This window comes from Eptesicus fuscus, chromosome 20, assembly GCF_027574615.1.
Source record: "Eptesicus fuscus isolate TK198812 chromosome 20, DD_ASM_mEF_20220401, whole genome shotgun sequence".
Classification (NCBI taxonomy): domain Eukaryota; kingdom Metazoa; phylum Chordata; class Mammalia; order Chiroptera; family Vespertilionidae; genus Eptesicus; species Eptesicus fuscus.
Window position 1 is genome coordinate 28,886,225 of NC_072492.1, and position 16,634 is coordinate 28,902,858.

Sequence of the window (16,634 nt, forward strand, 5' to 3'; positions counted from 1 at the left end):
CCACCCGGCCCGCCCGCTTTTCCAGCCGGGCCGGCGGGGCCGCACGCTCAGGCCGTGGGATCGGTGAGTGCCACCCCAGCCCCGGTCTGAAGCCCTTCCGTGACCCCTAAGGGGCGGGGAGGCCGGTTTGCCCCCGGAGCGCTGAGGAAGAAGTGGACATCTCCCCTTGCCCTAGGCGCCTTTTCCCTGCCTTTCCCTTTTCCTTGTGACCCTCTCGTATCCCAAGGGAAGGTAGCCTGGATCCTGGCCCTTAGCAGGAACTTTTATGAACCCGGACCTTTCATGGTCACCTTCCACCTTGCCAGCAGCGGGCGACCCTCAGTAAGGGGCGGGGGAGGTCCGGGTTGGCAGGGTGGGTCCCCGCCCCTGCTCCTCTCCAGAGGGACCTGGGAGGGGGCGCTGGCCCCGGGAGGCGTCAGGGCAGCCGCGCCCTTGGCTGGGGTCACGTCCACCTTCCCGGGAAGGACATGCTCTCCCCGTGCCAGGTGCTTAAGGAGCGGCATCCCAGCCCTGGGCCCGGCAGGCCCTTTGCCAGGATCGGGAGTCCCCGGTTCCCATCGGGAACCTCAGGGCGGGGCTGGCTAGGCTACCAGGACCCTCACCCGGCTTTTCTGTTCTGTCCTCCGAGCCGAGGAGAACCTGAGGCTGGGGAGGAGGGGGAGCTGGTGATCAGGTTGCCGCTTGCCTTGCCTTGACTTGGTGTTTCATCTATTCATTACCGGCTCCCTCCTGCCCACAGTGGTCACACCCTTTCCAGAACTACTTGGCTGGTAACCACGAAGCCGAGTGGGAGCAAGAGCGGGGAGGACTGGAGAAAACCGCTCTAACCTGACTTAACTCTGGCTGAGAGCTGACACTGCACATACTAACCAACATTTGCAAAGAGCTCTCACGGATTCCACTAGCCCATCTGATCCTGAACTCCACACTGTGAGGTCTGGGTGTTAGTATTCCTTTTTGCAAACGACAGGGGTTAAGGGTGGGGCTGCAAATCTGGGTCAGTGTGATGTGGAGGGTGAAGACACTCCTGCTCTACCCTCTCCACTAGACAGAAATATCCTGTTTTAGCCTAGCCAGTAGTTGGTGGGGTGGGAGGCTAAAGTCAACCAGATACTCCAGGGAAGAGAAATCAGAGCTCAGTCATTGACTGGTAAGTCACAGCACCTTCCTGGTCCACTTTGATTCCTCATCTTGCAAATGGAGATAGTAAAATCTACCTCACAAGGAGTGGCTGTGGAGGAAATAAAGCTCAGAGAGCTCTAGTGATATGCATCTGAGGGGCTTTGGGTTCTAACCCCACAACCTCCTGTGCTCCACCTCTCGTCCTCTAAGATGAACTTCCAATTGAGAGAGTTTTGTTCTCCTTGAGTTTCTGGAGCCCTCTGCATAGCTGTCCTTCGGATGGGATACAGTCAGTGTCCAGGTGAACGTGGAATGTCTAACAGGCCTGATGCTCTTCTCTGCCTGAATTGTACATTTTCCAGTTCCAAGGGAAGTTCCTATTCCTGTTCTTTCAAAGGCCAGATGCATTCAGAACCTAAGAAAGTCTCCACCCAATTAAAAAAAAACAAGCAAACAAGAAAGAAAAAAAAGTCTCCCCCTCCTGGCCGGCATGCCTCAGTAGTTGAGCATCAACCTATGAACCAAGAGGTCACAGTTCAATTCCTGGTCAGGGCACATGCCCGGGTTGGGTTGTGGGCTCCATCCCCATTGTGGCACATGCAGGAGGCAGCCAATCAATGGTTCTCTGATTGATGTCTCTATCGCTCTCTCCCTCTCCCTTCCCCTCTGAAATCATTTTTTTTTTCCTTTTTCTTTAAAAAAGAAAGTCTCCACCAAGGTTAATCCATTTCAGACACCCCTCATCCACTGCCTCGCTTTGCTGGGGCAGTGAGTGGCCTGGGAAATTCTGAGTCTGAGGGTCACTTACAGTTTTACAGAAATTGGCCTAAGCCCAATCTCACAACAACCCTCTCTCGGGTGGTTCCCTTCCTCTGAAATTCTCATTTTAAAGTTGACACTGGGGTATTCCACCTGACAAGTGCCCCCAAATATTGTTAATGGTACTAACAATATTTCCCCTCAGAGTACATATTCAGATTTGTGTTTTGTGGGGTGCTTTCAATCCATGACCTCATCGACCTTCACAGCCACTCCTTGTGAGGTAGATTTTACTATCTCCATTTGCAAGATGAGGAATCAAAGTGGACCAGGAAGGTGCTGTGACTTACCAGTAAATGACTGAACTCTGATTTCTCTACCTGGAGTATCTGGTTGACTTTAGCCTCCCACCCCACCAACTACTGGCTATGCTAAAACAGGATATTTCTGTCTAGTGGAGAGGGTAGAGCAGGAGACGTCTCTGTCTCTGTCTCCAAGTGTCTTCACCCTCCACATCACACTGACCCAGATTTGCAGCCCCACCCCTAACCCTGTAGTAAAACTAGCCCCGGAGGAGCCCAGAGAGTCTCCAGAAGCTCTTGTAAAAGTGTCCCCTGTTCCCTACTTGGCAGGGATAGAAGAGACTTCCTTTCTGCCCAGGCCCGCTCTGGTTCTCATTTCGGTTCCTCTGCTCAGTGCGGGGCGCAGGAGTGAGTCACCCTAAAGAAGCCTTCACCTGTGTGTGGCCCTTGTCTTCTCTCTCGTGCCATAGGCTCTGGAATGACTCATCTCAGATTCTTCCAGAACTTGGCTGGACCCATGCCCGAGCCTGTGTCCTCATGACTAGGTGGATTGCACTCCTTGTGCCTGCAACCCAGAACTCTGGCTGACCACACTGAAGCAGGATGCTCCAGCAGGTAAAACCTCACCCTCAGATAACCCAGGCCCCAAAGCACCTGAAGCACCTTTGCATCTTTGACTTGTCTGAATGTGGTTTCACTACCCTGTCCGGGAAGGAAGAAAACGACCCCTTAAAGGTCTTCTTTTCTCACTTCAGGTAGTTATTCCCGTGCCTTTCACCTGTTGTTAAGTTCTTCCTGACACCTAATTTGAATCTCTCCTGTTGTAGTTGATAGCTCTTTTCCTGGGGTGGTTAAGGGAATCCTGAGGGCACTTTGGTGACCTTTAAGCCTGAACCAGTGAGGAAGTCCTGAGAGATGTCACTGCCAGCCGGAATTGTTGAGGCACAGTGGAAGCCTGGGGCTTCCAAAAGGAGGTGAAGCTGAGAGATGTCCCTGAAGATGTCTCCTTGAAGCTGGGCCTTAAAGAATAAGTAGGGCCTGGCCAGAGTGGCTCAGTGGTTGAACATTGACCTATGAACCAGGAGGTCACAGTTCAATTCCTGGTCAGGGCACACGCTCAGGATGCGGGCTCAATCTCTAGTGTGGGGTGTGCTGGAGGCAGCTGATCAATGATTCTGATCATTGATGTTTCTATCTCTCTCTCCCTCTCCCTTCCTCTCTGAAAGAATAAGTAAGAATTAGCCAAGTAGAGAAGGAAAATAAGCAGCCCAAAGAGGTCAGTCTGCGCAAAAGTGTGGGAGAAGATGACCTATGTGAAAATAGAGAAGGATTTTGATGGATGGATCACAGGGTATATGGGGGGGTTGCTATTGGATCTCTACCGCTCGGAAAAGGCTACTATGGCCCCCAAAGCAGAGGGATTTCCAGGGATCTAGCCATGCTCTGATCTCAGCACTTATTCTGTAGGCCAAGACTCCGCTTTGTGCATCATGGTGGGCCCAAGTTCAGAGAAGAGGCAACATCTTTGTTGCCCTAGCAGGTTTGGCTCAGAGAATAGAGCGTCAGCCTGTGGACTGAAGGGTCCTGGGTTCAATTCCAGTCAAGGGTTGCAGACTCCATCCCCAGTGTGGGGCGGGCATGTAGGAGGCAGCCGATCAATAACCTCCCTCATCACTGATGTTTCTCTCTCTCTCTCCCTCTCCCTTCCTCTCTGAAATCAATAAAAAATGTCTTTAAAAAAAAGAAACTTGTCATTGGGCCTCTCAAATGACACCTGCCACCTGGGCTTGAGGGATTTGAATTTGTAGAGTTCACTAGTCTCATGGAAACCCACACAGGTCATATCCTAGACCCTTTCCTCCAAAAGCAGTTTCATCCAGGTTACTGTCTTCTACTCCCCACCCCATCTTCCCTACAACCCCCAGAGAGAAAAGAGGAGAAATGGGGAGAAGAAACGTGGAAAGTGTTGGCATCACGCATGGGAAAGGGAGAAGGTGAAAGGCCTGTTCTCTTGACTTCTGAGCCTCTTTTTTTTTTTTTAATATATTTTATTGATTTTTTACAGAGAGGAAGAGAGAGGGATAGAGAGTTAGAAACATCGATGCGAGAGAAACATCGATCAGCTGCCTCTTTCATACCCCCTACTGGGGATGTGCCCGCAACCAAGGTACATGCCCTTGACCAGAATTGAACCTGGGACCTTTCAGTCCGCAGGCCGACGCTCTATCCACTGAGCCAAACCGGTTTCGGCCCTTCTGAGCCTCTTAAGTAGACCCAGGGCAGAGGAAACTAGTTGTGTAATGAACCAGATTAATTAAGCCCCAAGAGGCAGGTGATGAAGGCATGGAGTTACCTCACAGCTGATTTTTCATCTCAAATTGAATCGTTTCTTTAAAAAAAAAAAAAAAGGCCCAAAGCATGGTTCTTTTCCTTTGTGTACTCCTATAGCAGCCCCCCACCATGGCCCCCAACCCTGCCAGGCCCAGGAAGGCTAGTAGCTGGCCAGCCTGGAAGCCAGAGCGCATGGCATAGGAGATGTGATAGCATTTATTGATTTACCCAGTATTCACTATGTGCCAAGGACTATGCTTTTTATATTGCTTCTTGTTTTTCTTCCCAATAGCCCTGTGAACAGGCTTTATTTTCTTTTATTTACAAAAAAACTGTGTCTCAGAGAGGTTAAGTCACTTACCCAGGCTTACATGCTTAATAAGGGGCAGAACTGAAATTTGAACCCAACCAGACTATGATACTGGAAGCCAAGTCTCTCTCCACTGCACAGGCCTCCACCCCTACACAGCTGCCAGCTGGTCTGAGTCCCAGCTCTCCTGGCCCTGTTCTACCCTCCCAGGTGAATGGCCATAGTTCAGGCCCTGATGCCCACGGTGGGAAAGCCCTCAGAGAAGACCTGCAGGAGTTCCTAGGCCAGGAGGCCCCGCTGCACCTGCTGGATGACCTCACCAAGGTGAATCCTGTGACGCTGGAGACAGGTATGGGCCTCCCTCTCCTCAAGAGTGCCCTCTCCAAGAGGGTAGCACTTTGGTGTCGGTATTCAGCACAGCTTCCCCTGACCAGACCAAGGCAGGCAGGACTCCTGACCTGGAGCCAGATACGCTGATTCAGACCTGCCTGGCAATTGCATCTGGGCTCCCCAACCCCGACTTTGCTCCAGATTTGGCATTCATCTTAATTAGATCTTGTACCTATTCATCAGGGAGCTGCTGGAATCTAATGGCTCTTGGCTGATTGCAGAGCAAGTGCTGTTAGGCAGATGTTTGTGTGTGCTCATGTCTACATTTAAGCCAGAGTTTGCTAAAAGCACCTTTGCCTCAGTCCTGAGGTGTTTGCAGGCCCGGTACATGGCAGACACATTCTACACCAATGCTGGCTGCACCCTGGTGGCTCTGAACCCCTTCAAGCCTGTCCCTCAGCTCTACTCGCCAGATCTGATGAAAGAGTACCATGCTGCTCCTCAGCCCCAGGTAAGACTCAGCTACTTCCTGGGCCTCAGGACTCCCCTACCTCCCCTTAGGCCTCCTTGCAGCATCCCTGTCCTTATCCATCTATGCATCGGCCATGCTGGTGCCACAGCCCTGTCCATCAGGAGCTCGAGGAATTTTGGGCACATGACAGTGGTGCAAAGTGAGAGGTAAATATTTGTTTAACTGAGTTTGGATCATAAAATAGGGACATAGGGCAAAGTATTTTTTTCTTACTTATGAGTTTAATAGGAAAGGATTTACAAAGATATGTTTGTGTATTTAACAAACCAGTGTTTGGGAAAAAGATAAAATTAATGCGCTAAGGATTACCCTAGAAAACTCAGCGCATGTTCATCTCTAATGAGAGGAATAAATTCTTATGGGGGTGGGGGCATGCAGGCAGGGAATAGACTCGCTGGTGTTAAAGTGCATCATGTGTTCAGGGAAAGGCAAGAGCAGACTTGCTGGCAGGAAGGGGCTCTTGGGGAGAGAGGCAGTAGATGAGGTAGGAAGAGAGGCTGAGGTAAATAGGAAGGGTCTGAGTCATCAGCAGGCAGAGAGTCCACAGAGCTGCTTCCAGGAGTGGAGGTGGACTGAATGGAGCTCACTGCGGGGAGAATTACCCTGGAAGCTGGGGGAGTTGTGTTGAGGAAGGTGAGACAGGAGGCAGGGAGAACAGTTGAAGACTTTGTAATAGTCCAGGTGAGAAGTGACTGTGGCAGAAGCTGATGGAGAGAGGGACAGCTCTGACACCATCCAGAACTGTGCCTTCTCCTTCAGGAAGCCGTGGGTAAGCAATCATTGTGGGGTGGACTCATGTGAAGTCTGTCCTGAGAGCCCATATCTCACTAACCATCTGCCTCCTCAAGGGCAAAAGTCATGTCATGACCCCCTCTGCTTTCCCAGTGCCCACCTTGATACCTAGCACATGGAGGACAATTTCTATTTGGTGATGGAAAGGAGAAGAGTGGCCTTGGAGTGCAAGTCAGATGGTTTCACTTACTTGCTGAGTGGCCTTGGGAAGGTTATTTAACCCCTCCGAACCTCAGATTTCTCATCTATAAAATGGGATTAGCTATCCATCTAATACAGACATCTTAGGCAGTAACTTGAAAGAAAATTCTTTGCAAACTGCAAAGTACAATAACAAAATAATACAGAGCAGAATAAGACTATTAAGATAAAATGGGAGGATGAAGTATTCAAGGCTAGCTCTGCTTCCAGACTGAGAGAAGATGAGTGGCAAAGCCCCCAGGGGGCCCACAGTTGGGCCTAACACTGTTACCTCCAGGACATTTTTCTAGAGGAAGCCTCCTGGCACTGCTGTTGGCAGGCTCCTCGTCTCAGCCATCACTGGATCAGCATTCCTTGAAGACATGCCTTCCCTCACATGACCTTTCACCCCTGGATGTTTCAGAAACTGAAACCCCACATCTTCACTGTGGGTGAACAGACCTACAGGAATGTCAAGAGCCTGATTGAGCCAGTCAACCAGTCCATCGTTGTCAGTGGAGAGAGTGGTGCTGGAAAGGTAGGAGGGCCTCTTTCCCTTCCTGTCCACTTCATGACTGGCTGGGTGGGCAGAGAGGGAGGGGGACATTGCTCGTGGAGCCGTTTGCTACCTCGTCATTCCCGGACAGGCTGGCTTTAGCAGGGAGTCAGCGTGTAGTGCTGGGCAGGAAAGGAAATCAAGAGACAGGATTCTAGTCTAGGCTCTTCCACCAGCTCTGATGTAACTCTAGGTGAGATACTTTCCTCCTAGGCCTTCATTTCCCCATCATAAGTCTCTCCCAGCTCTGACACCGATGGAAACAAAAGATAGCTACTGGGGATTCCAGCATAGTGGTTCAGAGCACATCAGAAAGATATTTCAATTCTGCAAACCTGTTCTTTCACCTATAAAATAGCAAGGAAAGGAGGACCAACACCTCACTTATGGGACTTCTGTGAGAGTTAAATGAACCAGTGCAATCGACACTGAAGGTAGCTGGGGTTACTTATGGGAAAGGGGTTATTGAAGTAGCCCACTTGCATCCTCTGTGTTGTATGATGGCAAGGGCAGTTCCTTGGGCCAGAAGCTCCTGGTGAGTCATGTGGCTCTCTGGGGAGCAGAACCACACTAGGTGAGACCAAATGTTGCACAAGAATGGGTGAGGAGTTGCATAGCTGGTCAGAGGAGGCGACTGGTCCAGGCCTCACCCTCCTGGCAAGCCTCATGCAACCACCCCTCCCTTTCCACCAAACTTACCTTCTCAAGGGATTCTTTGGACCATAAACCCCCTCTGTCTACACTCACATATGAGGGAATCGCTGAGTATTGAGTACCTGCCAGATTCTAGGCCCTGGGCTCGCCACTGAGGAGTGGCAGGGGGAGGAACAGAGATACAACTGGCTTTCAGGGGGCTCTTAGTCCACTGGGAAAGATAGACAAGAAAACAGATGAAGGCAGTAAGCTGCAGGGACGAGGACTTGGACTTGGGTGGGGAGGAGATCTTTGAAAGTTATATCAAGGTGGCCAGTGCAATGACAGTTGTCCAGCTCCTGAACAAAGCCCACTGTCCCTCTGGAGCTGCAGCTGGACCTGGCTGGAGACTCATGCAACCAGAGCTCAGTAACCCATTACTGAGCAGCTGCTGTGGTCATGGGCTGGACCTGGTAGATTTATTTTTAAATACCATAGTTGCATAGTTCAAAAATCAGGCAATACTGCAAGGCTTACAAAGAAAAACAACAACCCTGCCCCATATTTCTCAACCCCTTGGCTACTTTCACATCTTATAGCAGTGTATTTGGGTGTTTTTATCATGTTTCTAACCAGCATGATATTGTTAGTGACTGATTTTTTTTTCAGTTTTGGACCTAATCTTTTCATTTCCTACTTTGATAAGGATTTAGTCTTATTTCCCTGCCCCCAAACATATATGTAATTTTATCATGATTTCTAATTAAGTTAATAGGCAGTATTTATATTATAACCATGTAATCTATGATTATATTTCCTTGTCTAGTTTTTACTTGCCCTCATATAATTACCCCAGTTTTCTACTTGTTTAGTTTCTACATGCCTATTAAATTATTACCAAACTTATCACCAAAACTTTTCCAGCTTGTTCAACTGTGGCAAGTACATCTGGTTCTTTTTGTTTTCTTCGAGGTGCCCTTCCCAGAGCTCTCAGATCTGCTCCCATCTGGCCTGGTGGCTGCCCGGGTCTACTGCCATGCAGCTATTACCTGGGAGCTCTGCCTCACTCTGGGGTCAGGCTGTGTCCATGATAAACCCCCCTTGCTGGAATCCATGGTTTCCCTTCTTCCCCTACTGCTTTGTATTTATGAAGCACATTCTTTAGTAGCTTCCTGGAAAAGGTAGTAAATGAAGGGCAAATTTTTGAGTTGCGCATCTGAAAATGTTTATTCTGCCTTAACCTTTTGCACTCAGATGTCGAGTGTGACGGTTATTGAATGTATCAATAATTTGAAATATAAAAAAATCCAAATAAATAAGTTTGTATGAAAAGAAACTCCAGTTTTTTATTCTACTGCCGTGCTTTGTAAAATCTGGGGTATTTAAAATATTAAATCCCGAGTAGAATAAAGGAATCGAGAAAAAAGCAAGCGAGTGCAAAGGGTTAAATTGGATATGTTGGCTGGGTTTTATAATTTCAGGTTAGAAATAATTTTCTTTCCAAATTTAGAAGTTTTTTTCTTTTTTTTAAAAAAAATATATTTTATTGATTTTTTACAGAGAGGAAGGGAGAGGGATAGAGAGTTAGAAACATCGATGAGAGAGAAACATCGATCAGCTGCCTCCTGCACACCTCCCACTGGGGATGTGCCTGCAACCAAGGTACATGCCCTTGACCGGAATCTAACCTGGGACCTTTCAGTCTGCATGCCGACGCTCTATCCATTGAGCCCAACCAGTTAGGGATAGAAGTTTTTTCTTATATATTCTTTTGAGTGTTGCTTTTGAAAGTCCTAGTCCATAAATTGTGATTTTACTTTCCAAAAGCTGTAGGTATTAACCCTTTGCACTCACTTGCTTTTTTCTCGATTCCTTTATTCTACTCGGGATTTAATTTTTTAAATAACCCAGATTTTACAAAGCGCGGCAGTAGAATAAAAAACTGGAGTTTCTTTTCATACAAACTTAATTTATTTGGATTTTTTTATATTTTAAATTATTGATACATTCAATACAATTCGACATACGAGCTGCTACCGATGCTAACCGTGTCGAGTCACACTCGACATCCGAGTGCAAAAGGTGAAAACTCATGGTCTTTTTTTTTTTTTTTTTACTTTCTATGCTGGATACTTTGTGTGGGTCTTTTTAACTTGGAAACTCGTGTTTTTCGTTTAGGGAAATATTTTTGTGTATATTTAATAATTCACTCCCCTCCGTTTTCTCTTTCTGGAGCTCAATAGCTATTAGTAAGTTTGATTAATTGTTTAATAGTCTTATTTTTTTTTCACCTAGTCTTCTATCTCTTAACATTTTGTTCTGTCTTCTGGAAGATATTTCCTACTTTATCTTTCCAGATAAATGTTTTTCTCTTTTTTTAATAACTTTCAATTCTTTTGAATTTTGAATTTTTGTTCAAAATTTTAAGTCTAAGAACACTTTTTTGTTCTCTATTATTTTCCCCCAGTATCTTGGTCTTATTTCATAGGTTCAATATCTTCTCCTATTGTTGAGAATATCTCATAATTTTACTTGTCTTTTGCTCCTTGCATTGACTGTTTCCTTCTAGTTCCTTTTCCTCCATTTGTTTTTATATATGTCATTCATGTAAAGGAAGTTTACCGAATAGTTATTGATCCTCAAATATCTGTTCATACCTAAGACACAGTAGCCTGCTCAGATCAGGGTGTGTTGTCCCATCTCTGCCCCAGGCCCCCTTGTTTCTTTTTCTTAAATGCATCCTCTGGAGCTAGAAGTAAGCACTCCCATTTCACAGAGCGGGGGTTGGGGGGCGGGTGCTTTGCCCAAGGACACAGTTGAATTCAGCATTCACCCATTTGGTTAGCACCTCGCTTGGTGGAGATTGTGCTAGTGGGCACCGTTTTCTCAGGCAGGCTCAGAGGTGGGAGGGAGCTTGGGCAGGGCTCCCGCAGGGCTGTTTCTGCCGCAGACATGGACGTCCCGTTGCCTGATGAAGTTCTACGCTGTGGTGGCTGCCTCACCTACATCCTGGGAGAGCCACAAGATTGCAGAGAGGATCGAGCAGCGCATCTTGAACTCCAACCCTGTCATGGAAGCTTTTGGTAAGCTCGGTGTCCTCTGTCCCATGTCCTCTGGGATTTGCCACCTTCCAGAGAGAGGAGAGTGAAACCCTCTCTTTGGGGGTTGGAGGATGAGTGTATCATTCACTGCCTTGGGCTCCCAATCTCCTCCAGGTACCCTGAGCCTCTTTCCAGTAGAGATGCTGTCATCCAGCCATCTCCTCCCTCTAGCCTACGCAGATGTAACAGTGGTGCTGGAGAGGATCTTGTGGCTCCTCTGGTCTAAACCCTGATGGTTCAGAGGAGAGGGGAACTTGTCTAAGGATGTACAACAGTTCGTGTCCATGTGGGACTCTAGATGTTGTGCCTACTGCCTAACTCAACAGTGACAGCTTGTTTTTTATTCTTTCCCTCCAAAGAAGGCAGTCCCTGGCTGCCTAGGCCTGCTCATTGCAGTTCATTGCCAGGAAGTTCTAACCCCTCAGTCACACTTGCTGAAGCCCAAGTGTTCTTTCCTTAGTCCTGTCCCCTGTGACATAGAAACCAAAAAGGGGCTTTTAGATGACTTTATAGAGACATAGCCCCAGCAGACCTGCAGCCACATGGCCCTTGAGGACTCTGTAAACCTAGGGGAGCGGTATAAACAGAGGTGTGATCTGTAGGGAATGCGTGCACGCTGAGGAATAACAACAGCAGTCGCTTTGGGAAGTTCATCCAGCTCCAAATGAACAGGTAATTGCTGCTGCCGGCACTGCCCTGGCTGATGGGAGGACGGGGGCAGGGAGTCTGCAAGTGGCTGGAGTAGTCTCTAGCCTGGGCCACCCCTGTGGGCGGAACCCTGCTCCTCCTGGCATGCATGTTTGTGGGATTTATTAGGATCAGTGAACCCTGAGGGTGATCTTTGAGTCTAGAGAACTATAGCTGCTCCAGCCTTGGGGAACCTGGGCAGCATGCTTGTCAGCCTGTGTGTTCCTCCTGGCTTCTCCCCTTGCTTGGGGACTTATAGTTAAACAGCCACTTCTATGAGCCACAACCCAGAGCTTGAACCTGGCAGGGCTTCTGCTCCTGCCTTGGGATGGTGCATAATGACTTACAGAGGCCCTGGCTCTGCCCACCTGAGCTGGTTGCAGGGGAATGTCCCGTACCAACTCCAGGGCCTGCTGAGTAGTCCCTCGTCCTCATGACCCCCGTTGGCTAAGTGGAAGAGCCTGGTGGGGATGTGGGGGTTGTAGTCTGGCACACAGTAAATGCCTCTGGAATGAATGGGTAACTAATGGGCTCTGGCCTGCTTGTGCCAGGGCCCATCAGATGACTGGAGCTGCAGTCCAGACCTACCTCCTAGAGAAAACTCGCGTGGCCTGCCAGGCCTCCAGTGAGAGGAACTTCCACATCTTCTACCAGGTCTGTGCCAGGTGGGGCCCACAGCTGCCCAGATGCAGGGTGGAGATAGCCTGTGACTCAACCCCTCCTTCTGCCCCAGGCCTGCCTCTTTAATTGGCTTCCAGTGGTGCCACCACTTATTCCAGCAAGCTTTGTGCAGCACTGCCTCACACTGGACCTAGGCTTCTGGGATGGTTTGGCATGGGGATGTGTATTACCTCCTCTGTCAAACCAGACGGTGCTGAGGACTCTCCTTAGAATGGCAACTGTTTCCTCCAAACAGAACGAGGGCTTCCCCAGAGCTTTGCCTCTTTGCCTCTTTCATCAGACGGGTGGTCCCCCAAAGCATGGATAGTGTGACCCCGGCTCTCAGGTTGGGCCTGGGGCCTCCCCAGAGAGGAGTTGTGCTTTCCTCAGACACAGGCCTCAGATGGTGTTTGGCACCGGGTTGCAGACATGAGGACTGGTTGCTGCTGCTTTTGCCCCGTGCCTGTCCTGGATGCTCTACAGACTTGTGATGTCACTGCCATTTCTCACTCCTTTTATCTCGACCGCAGGCCTGTACAAGCCTGGGCTTCCCTCGCACCCCCAGCTCAGCAACCTGTCCCCCTCCCACAGATCTGCAAAGGAGCCAGTGCAGACGAGAGGCTCCGGTGGCACCTCCCCGAGGGAGCCGCCTTCTCCTGGCTGCCCAACCCAGAGAGGACCTTGGAAGGTAGGAGGAGCCTTACCCAGCACCCACCCCCTCTGCTCACAGCCTGCCTCCCTCACCCCTCACTGCCCCTGCTGACCTCTGGCCCTGACACTGGGCTGTGACTTGGATTTCTTTTCAGAGGATTGTTTTGAGGTGACCAGAGAGGCCATGCTTCATCTTGGCATCGACACCCCAACCCAGAACAACATCTTTAAGGTCAGAAGGAAAGCCATGGCACTTACATTTGACTGAGGTCTCAGGAAGCCCCTCCTCTGAACCAGAGTCTTCCTGAGAATCTGAGACTTTGGGCCCCGCCTTGCAGTCTCCAAGAAGTGGACCGCTCCTCTGTGCCACTGAACCTGGACACGGTGTCGGTGCGAGGGGTGCGGAGCACATAGTTCTGTATATAAAACAGCACTGTGAGCGCCAGAGCTCAGAGGGCAAGGAGCCTGGGTCAGCTTTTACTGCAGTAGTCAGAGTAGGGAAATAACGCTGCCACGTTTGCCCAGGGCAGCTAATGGGCTCTGGTGTGTAGGAATTTTAAAATCATGTTTACACCCTTTAGCTCACTGGGTTTTTCAACAGGCCTGTGTGTAGGGAGTTATTCCTACTTTATGCTTGAGAAGACTAGAGAGGTAAAGTGACCTGCCCAAGGTCAGACACCACTGATACAGATAGACTTGCACCAGGTGGAGTAAGTCCAATTCCCACCTTCTTTCCCCTCCTCTCCAGACATGCTGACCCGGGTGACCTGGGCTCCTCTCATCCCCATTAGTGGCCTCTCTCCTCCCATCTGTCTTGGCTGACTGACTACCTCCTGCTCCCTCACCTCCTCACCCACCAGAGCAACGGGAGGGAGTAGATAGGATAGGCTGGCAGCAGAGACGGGAGCCACTGCAGGGAGGTGGCAGTGCAGTGGAAAGTGACCTCCATCTCCAGGTGGGGCTCCTCAGGCAGGGAGGGGATCACAGCCAGTGTGGGCACTGCCAGGCAAGCGCTTGGCCAGAGGGACAGCAGGAGTGGACAACAGTAGGGTGTCCAGACAGGAGGTCACAGATCCTCCCCTAGGCTGGGCCATCAGAGCCCAACTGGGCTGAGAAAGAGCCAAAGGAAGTCCAAGCCCAGCTCCACAGAAGTAAGCCTGCTCACAAGGAACAGGAGCCGTGTCCTACCGTCTGCTCCAGAGGGGAAGGCAGACGGACAGACCACGGTGACCTGGGGGCCCACCGGCTGCCCTGGGAGGCTTCTGTAGTCAGACTGCCCGGGTCTCATTTAACCTGTCCCCTTCTCATCTGTGTCATGGACATCATTGCAGCACTCGCCTCACTGATGTTGAAAAGATTAACCAAGCGCTAGCTGGTTTGGCTCAGTGGATAGAGCGTTGGCCTGCGGACCAAAGGGTTCCAGGTTCGAGTCCAGTCAAAGGCACATGCCCAGGGTTGTGGGCTCGATCCCCAGTAGGGGGCGTGCAGCCAATCAATGATTCTCTCTCATTGAAGTTTCTATCTCTCCCTTTCCCTTCCTCTCTGAAATCAATAAAAGTATATTTTTTAAAAAAAGATTAACCAAGATGATGCATGTAACGTGCATAGAATTGTGTCTCATAGAGTCCTGCAGCAAATGGGCAGTAGCTGGGAGCTGCTATTCTTCTTCTGTTGTGATTATATTTAGCGGAAGAGAAGCCTTCCAGGCTGGACTCCAGCCCTTACAAGGTGCCCACTACATGTCTCCTTTCTCCTGCCCCTCAGGTCCTGGCTGGACTGCTGCACCTCGGGAACGTCCGGTTTGCTGACTGTGAGGATGAAGCCCAGCCCTGCCAGCTGATGGACGATGCCAAGGGTGAGAGCAAGGGTGGCAGGGGGCTGTGCCTCAGGCTTCGGTCACAGACCCAGGGCGCAGGGCTGGTCCTGCCCAGAAAAGAGCCAGCATCAGTGGGATTGGGTAGGAGGCCAGAGGGTGAAATTTGGAATCGATGCCCTTGATTAAACATCAGCTATAGGGTCCTGCCGTGGATAAGTTACTCCTTACCCCATCTCTGAAGCACGCAGCATTGTCCCCATTTTACAGATGAGCAAACAAGAGTCAGAGGGTTTATAATTTGTCCCACACGTGGCAATGTGGACTGGGACACAGAAGTCCTGGGTTCATGTCCTGCCTCTGCCTTCGGCAGGTCTCTTCGCCTACCAGCAAGGTTTCCTCCGTTCATTTGGGTGGGTGATGGTTCCACGACAATGACTTCACTGCCTTGTGAAGGGGGCTGTTTGGATGGAAGGTTTGTCCCTCCCAGGCTTTGTCAGAACATCGGCCTCGCTGCTCTGGCTCCCAGAGGACCCACTGCTGGAGACACTGAGGATCAGGACCATCAGGGCGGGCAGGCAGCAGCAGGTGTTCCGGAAGCCCTGCTCCCTAGCCGAGTGCGACACCCGCAGAGACTGTCTGGCCAAACTGATCTATGCACGGTGAGTACTCTGGGCCCCTGCTGCCTCCAAGTTCTCCCCTCTTTGGAGTTGAACCAGACACTGCCATGCAATAGGCCCAGGCCCAGGGTGAGGGCTGCCAGACACAGCAGATGGTTTCCCTCCTCGCTCCCCAGGTCCTTGGCGACAGCAGGGAGTAGCTCCTGGGACGTCCCCAAGCAAGGCCCTTGGCCTCAGTCAGGGTACTCTGCATGGGGAAATTGGCACAGCCTGGCCCTTATTCAGCTCATGGGTTGGCCTTGGTGATTGGTGAGGAGAGCCTGCCTAGCTCTCTGCTGGCAATGCAGGCCGCCACGGTGATCTGGGGTCCTCAGAGTTCCAGGTGCAGACCCATGTGTCCTTGTGTTTCAGCTCTTTGTAGGCACCTGGGGAATGTTATAGATGGTGGTAGAGCCAGAACCTCAGACCAAAGTGCAGGGCAACCCAGCAAGCAGCAAGTGGGAGCCCAGAACAGGGTAGGGTGAGGTCCTGGCCTTTCCTAGTGGGTTATATGGGCATGTCCACCCTCTGGCCATGTGGTTATGGGTGCTTTCTCACCCTGGGTTCTGAGAACCTTCAAGATGCCATGTAAGGGTGTCAAGTGGCACCTTTGAAATTAGGGGCCGGAACACGTGTATGTACATGTGCATGTGCTTATGGGAACTTGGGCCCTCCTGGGTGTGGCACCCTGGGTGGAGGAGCAGCTCTGCCACCCCTCAAACGCAGCTTGACCCTCTCTCACCAGAGTCTCCTCTTCCCCAACCCCAATAGGCTGTTCGACTGGCTGGTATCGGTGATCAACAGCAGCATCTATGCGGCCCCCGACTCCTGGACCACTTTCATAGGTACCACACCGCAGGCCCGCCGGGAACACCCCTTCGAGAAAAGACCAGGGCAGCTCTGGGCCCACCGTGCTAACTCTGGCAGCTCCTTTCCCTCCCCTGCATCCCCCTCTCCTCGTCTGTCCACCAGTGTTTGGGCAAGGACATCTCTGTACTCCCGGGTGCTCACATCTGACTCGTCCAAAGCTCACCAGGCAGACTCAGATGGCACTTGTCTGTGAGCGTAGTGGGGATGAGTGAAAGATAACCTTGTTGGAACCTGGGTAGAGAATGTCAGGTAGGGGAGGCAGTAAATCTCAGAGGCACCAGTGAGTCTGTTCACAGAATGTGGAATTCTAGACACCAACTGGGCTGGTGAGACCCAGGCCCTCCAA

At 50.5% G+C, this 16,634-nt stretch overlaps 1 protein-coding gene across 1 annotated transcript in view; it reads left to right on the plus strand.

Annotated features, from left to right (window-relative positions):
• MYO19 (myosin XIX) overlaps window positions 1–16,634 on the plus strand; it is a 27,582-nt gene continuing 10,948 nt past the window's right edge. Inside the window, exons 1-13 of the mRNA XM_054708977.1 lie at window positions 1–63; window positions 2,654–2,798; window positions 5,035–5,173; window positions 5,517–5,665; window positions 7,083–7,196; window positions 10,798–10,930; window positions 11,551–11,620; window positions 12,187–12,289; window positions 12,887–12,983; window positions 13,102–13,178; window positions 14,711–14,801; window positions 15,250–15,421; window positions 16,190–16,263. Of these exons, the coding sequence (XP_054564952.1) occupies window positions 2,787–2,798; window positions 5,035–5,173; window positions 5,517–5,665; window positions 7,083–7,196; window positions 10,798–10,930; window positions 11,551–11,620; window positions 12,187–12,289; window positions 12,887–12,983; window positions 13,102–13,178; window positions 14,711–14,801; window positions 15,250–15,421; window positions 16,190–16,263 (1,231 nt within the window). The 5' untranslated portion in view covers window positions 1–63; window positions 2,654–2,786. The remainder of the gene's footprint in view (window positions 64–2,653; window positions 2,799–5,034; window positions 5,174–5,516; window positions 5,666–7,082; window positions 7,197–10,797; window positions 10,931–11,550; window positions 11,621–12,186; window positions 12,290–12,886; window positions 12,984–13,101; window positions 13,179–14,710; window positions 14,802–15,249; window positions 15,422–16,189; window positions 16,264–16,634) is intronic.